The 4,133-nt window shown below is 31.6% G+C and overlaps 2 protein-coding genes across 4 annotated transcripts in view; one reads left to right on the forward strand and one right to left on the reverse strand.

Annotated features, from left to right (window-relative positions):
- LOC100180397 (L-rhamnose-binding lectin SML) overlaps positions 1-4,133 on the reverse strand; it is a 36,222-nt gene that overhangs the window by 29,063 nt on the left and 3,026 nt on the right. The window lies entirely within an intron of this gene.
- LOC100184296 (unconventional myosin-XIX) overlaps positions 1-4,133 on the forward strand; it is a 13,124-nt gene that overhangs the window by 6,327 nt on the left and 2,664 nt on the right. The window contains exons 13-17 of one of the 2 annotated variants that reach the window (XM_004226625.4): positions 207-386; positions 1,020-1,163; positions 2,225-2,332; positions 2,977-3,121; positions 3,746-3,885. In XM_004226625.4, the coding sequence (XP_004226673.2) occupies positions 207-386; positions 1,020-1,163; positions 2,225-2,332; positions 2,977-3,121; positions 3,746-3,885 (717 nt within the window). The remainder of the gene's footprint in view (positions 1-206; positions 387-1,019; positions 1,164-2,224; positions 2,333-2,976; positions 3,122-3,745; positions 3,886-4,133) is intronic. The other variant, XM_018814012.2, reaches the window with a different exon arrangement.

Raw genomic sequence — 4,133 nt, forward strand, 5'->3', positions numbered from 1 at the left:
TGATGGTTGTGACGTATAATAGGCCTTCTAATTTCAAACGTAAAATGTGAATTATCAGGCCGTATCTCTAGTACGCTGTGGTTGCATTCATTCATTCTTAACAGAATGTGGATTAAATTAAATTTTTACGATTGTTGGAGTAGGTTGTCTGGTTTGCAGAGTCTGCTTATAACATAAAATAAATCTTCCCTCTTATTACCTTCCAGGAATGCCGATTGAACCGAACCACCAACCCCCAGCAACTACAGGCTCGTTTAACCGATTCCTTCCACAAGAACCCCTACATCACCCAACCACGGATATCAACCGACACCCCTTCCTTCACTGTTAACCATTATGCGGGGAAGGTGGTGTATTCAGTTGAACTGCTCATCATGAAAAATAAGGTGGGATATAAAAGAATATAATTATTGATTTGGCAATTTAATATATTGACACTTTTACTCAAGTAGTTTTTACCTCTAGTTTGTTTTAAATACAGTTGTTTTGCTGCTAATTTCTTTTTTTCTAGTTCTTTAATTTAATCTGATCTTCATTACTGTAGTTAAAGGGATAAATAAAACATAATGTTTATGGATATAATAATACCTTGATTAAAACATAAACAACTTTTTGTTTGAGTAGTTGAAACGTTAGTTTAAATAAAATTAAATTGCCTGACAAACTTTATCATCCATATAACATGCTATGTAGTAATAACGGGTATATATAAAGAAAATATGAATTTACCTTATTCTACATTTTTTTCAATCATGATACATAAAGTGCATGGAAATATTAGATTCTATTGAAGCGCAAAACTTGCAACACCTTTATTGTCATACATATAACAAACCATGTAACAATTGCGTATATATATGAAGAAAATATGATTTTACTTTATCTATGTTGAATCTGTACAATCATGAAGTCGTTAATTAATAAAAATAGTTTAATAAAAAGTAAAGTGCAAGACAAACTGTATTAAACAATATGATTCTTCCTTTTCTGTATTAAATCTGTACAATCATTGGTTCCAGGATGAACTACCACAAGAAATACGTGAGCTTTTACTTGCAAGTAGCAACCAATTTGTTCAAGACCTCATGCTCGATAAACCCCCGAACCCTGACGCCCCCACTGCCAAGGGGAAGTCCCTAGAGACCGTCTTATCCCAGTTTAAAGTAAGTTATGCAGAAAAAAGTAGGTTGTGGGGTAAGATGGTACATATTTTATTCTCTTTTATCGTAACTTGCGGTAGAAAACAAAGCATATTTACATAACTATATAACAGTATTCTTATGACTATAAAACAGCGTTGTCAATTGTTAAAAACAATAACGTAATATAATTACTAATGATACGAAGCGAAAGTAAGATATAAAAAACACAAGATATATTTCATTACAGATCTCTTGTGTTTTATATAGCTGTACAATTTAAACGTTTGAGTATTTCTTAGTAAGATTATTTTGTAGTTTGTTTTAAACATATTGTTGTGCAAATAGAATAGAACTACCAAGTATCTTGTATGTAATTTATAAATTTGCCAGCATAGATAGCGAGTTAATGTTATGCTGCATGAAGGTCACCATTCATTACTACAGTAGCTAATATGACATTTCAATGCATCATTATGATGTCATAAAGTTAGATGTAAATGTCCCTTGAGACAGTTTAAATGAAATGTCACTTTGGAATAAATCATGACGTTCATACTATATAAGTGTTATATTCACTCTGTAACTTCGATATATTTGTTCCCAACATTTTGTTAGTAATTTCTTTAAAACAAATTAAACTTATGCACCAATATTATGTTTTCTAATATAGACGACCAATTAATGACCACTTGGTCGGAGAAATTGTCAAAAAAGGAACTGGTTTTGTAACAACTGTACAAATGCGTCGGCCATTATTACTGTTATGTTTTATAAGACAAAAGGGTTTTATGTATGACTGACAATTCAGACAAGCCATGAGTGACCACTGGGTTGGGGCCATTGTTGTTAAGTCTATTGCTAAAGGACACTCAGTTTAGTTTAGACTACGTTTATAACCTTTACAATATAAAGCGATGGCATTGTGCCCAGTAGTAACTTTTATAAATACCTATAGCCTTAACTTTTACCAGAGAAACTTGGGGGTTGCTGCAGCCATTGTATGATTCTTAAGATAGACTTCCCCACATTTATATTGACACTTTTATACCTCATCTTAACTTGTCTACCTTCCATTCCACCAGAGATCCTTGGATGAATTATTGGCCACGATGTCTTCCACCAACTGCAACTACATCCGATGCATCAAACCTAATATCGAGTCTTTGCCTTCGAAGTTTGACTCAAGACATGTGAGTTTGATTGTTTTAATATGAATGGCCTTTATTATTATAAATGGCCTTTGTTTTAGCAAAAATACATGTTTTTCTAAAAAAAATGTTTTCAACAATTTTACCTGCTAAGTTTGAGTCATGCCATATGAGTGTTTTGTTTTATTATAAATGGTCTTCAGAACTTTTACCAAAAATATTTTTTCGAAAACTAACTTTTGCAACAGTTTTTACCTTCAAGGTTTGATTCAATGCCATGCAAGTGTTATTTGTTCATAATTCACCAAGTTATATCTTTAATTGATATTTCTATGTCTGGCAAAAACTATCCAGAGGCCCAACATACCAATAGAATATATTATTTCAAAGGATAATTAATTAACAAAGTTTAAAATCTCAGAGTAATTTTATAAAAACTTTCACAAAGTAGTCATACATAGATACATATAACAAATTTATATGTTTTAAAGCAAAAAGGATATTTGTTTTAGCAAAATTGAATTCAACTTTTTTCTTCCAAAATTAAATGTTAAAACAATTTCCCCAAGCAGCATAAACATATGGTTGCAAATTGCAATCCTTTATAAAGCCATTTCACTTAAACCCATGCCCCATCACCACTTAAATATATATTATTTAAATTTCTTTCTCTCTTCCCCCACCAGGTGGTAGAACAATTACGATCAAGCGGGGTTGTGAAGACAATACAAATATGTGGTTCCCTTCATCCACACCAGTTGTCATATCAGCATTTCATTTCTCATTATATATTCATGTTACCAACTACTAACAGTGCTACATATGTTAAATGTAAGTTTTTTTTATTTGATTTGTAATAATGTAATAATTTATTTACTCTAATAGTAAATATCTGTTTAATTTGTAATACATTTTAACATGAATTATGCTTAGCAATTAGGGCAAGTTATAGCCACTTAAATACAGTATGTTATGTGGATTCTTCGCTTATACAAGTTATAGCTGACGAATGTTCATATAATACTATTTCTTTGATTATCCTTACCTATTTTAATATTTATCTGTTTATTCGCTGGAGTAATGGTTTGTCGTAGTACTACAATAAAACACACATTTTTTCAAGTCAAGTAAATCAGACCACCAGACTTTATAGTACATGTAGTTGATTTGCATGTTATAAACACTTCACTCGTTCTCTGTAATCTGTATGGTTAAGGTACCAGAGCGTCTAGGATTTAGGTCAGAGTTGGCCCAGAGTTTTTCCGGATATTTTACCTGTTAATGTACTTGGCAGAACGTTATAACTTCTTTTCCTAATACGTTTAAATTTACCCACTTATTATCTGAATACAGAGATCAAAACAACGACCTATTTTACATTAACAAAGTTTATAGCATGTTTTTTAGTTGTTTTTTACACAATTTTTTTAATTCTTTTACTTTTTCCACACACAGGTTATTCTCAGTTGAATTTAAAAAAGTCACAGAAAATTTGTCGTAAAATAATGAACCAAGTGTTGGTGGATCAAACCCAGCTCGATGCAGATAAATGTTGGCAGTTTGGGAAGACATGTGTGTTTTTGTCGGCAGATCTGGTGAGATATGAATTTAGATTTATTGTTAAACTCATTTTACCCCGAGTTTTGGGGTGGTGTAAGTTAGGTGTCCCATATTTTGTAAAATTTTTAAGAAAAAAGTGACATTATTAAAATACAGTTACACTCATAGTTGTCAAACAGGGAACCTCATTGATTAATGTGGTGAATGCAATATACTTTGGCTCTGCTTGTTTGTATGGACACCTAACAACTGTTGTTGAAGTAATAAAGTAAGTTTCATTCAC

This window comes from Ciona intestinalis, chromosome 11 (assembly GCF_000224145.3).
Source record: "Ciona intestinalis chromosome 11, KH, whole genome shotgun sequence".
NCBI lineage: Eukaryota > Metazoa > Chordata > Ascidiacea > Phlebobranchia > Cionidae > Ciona > Ciona intestinalis.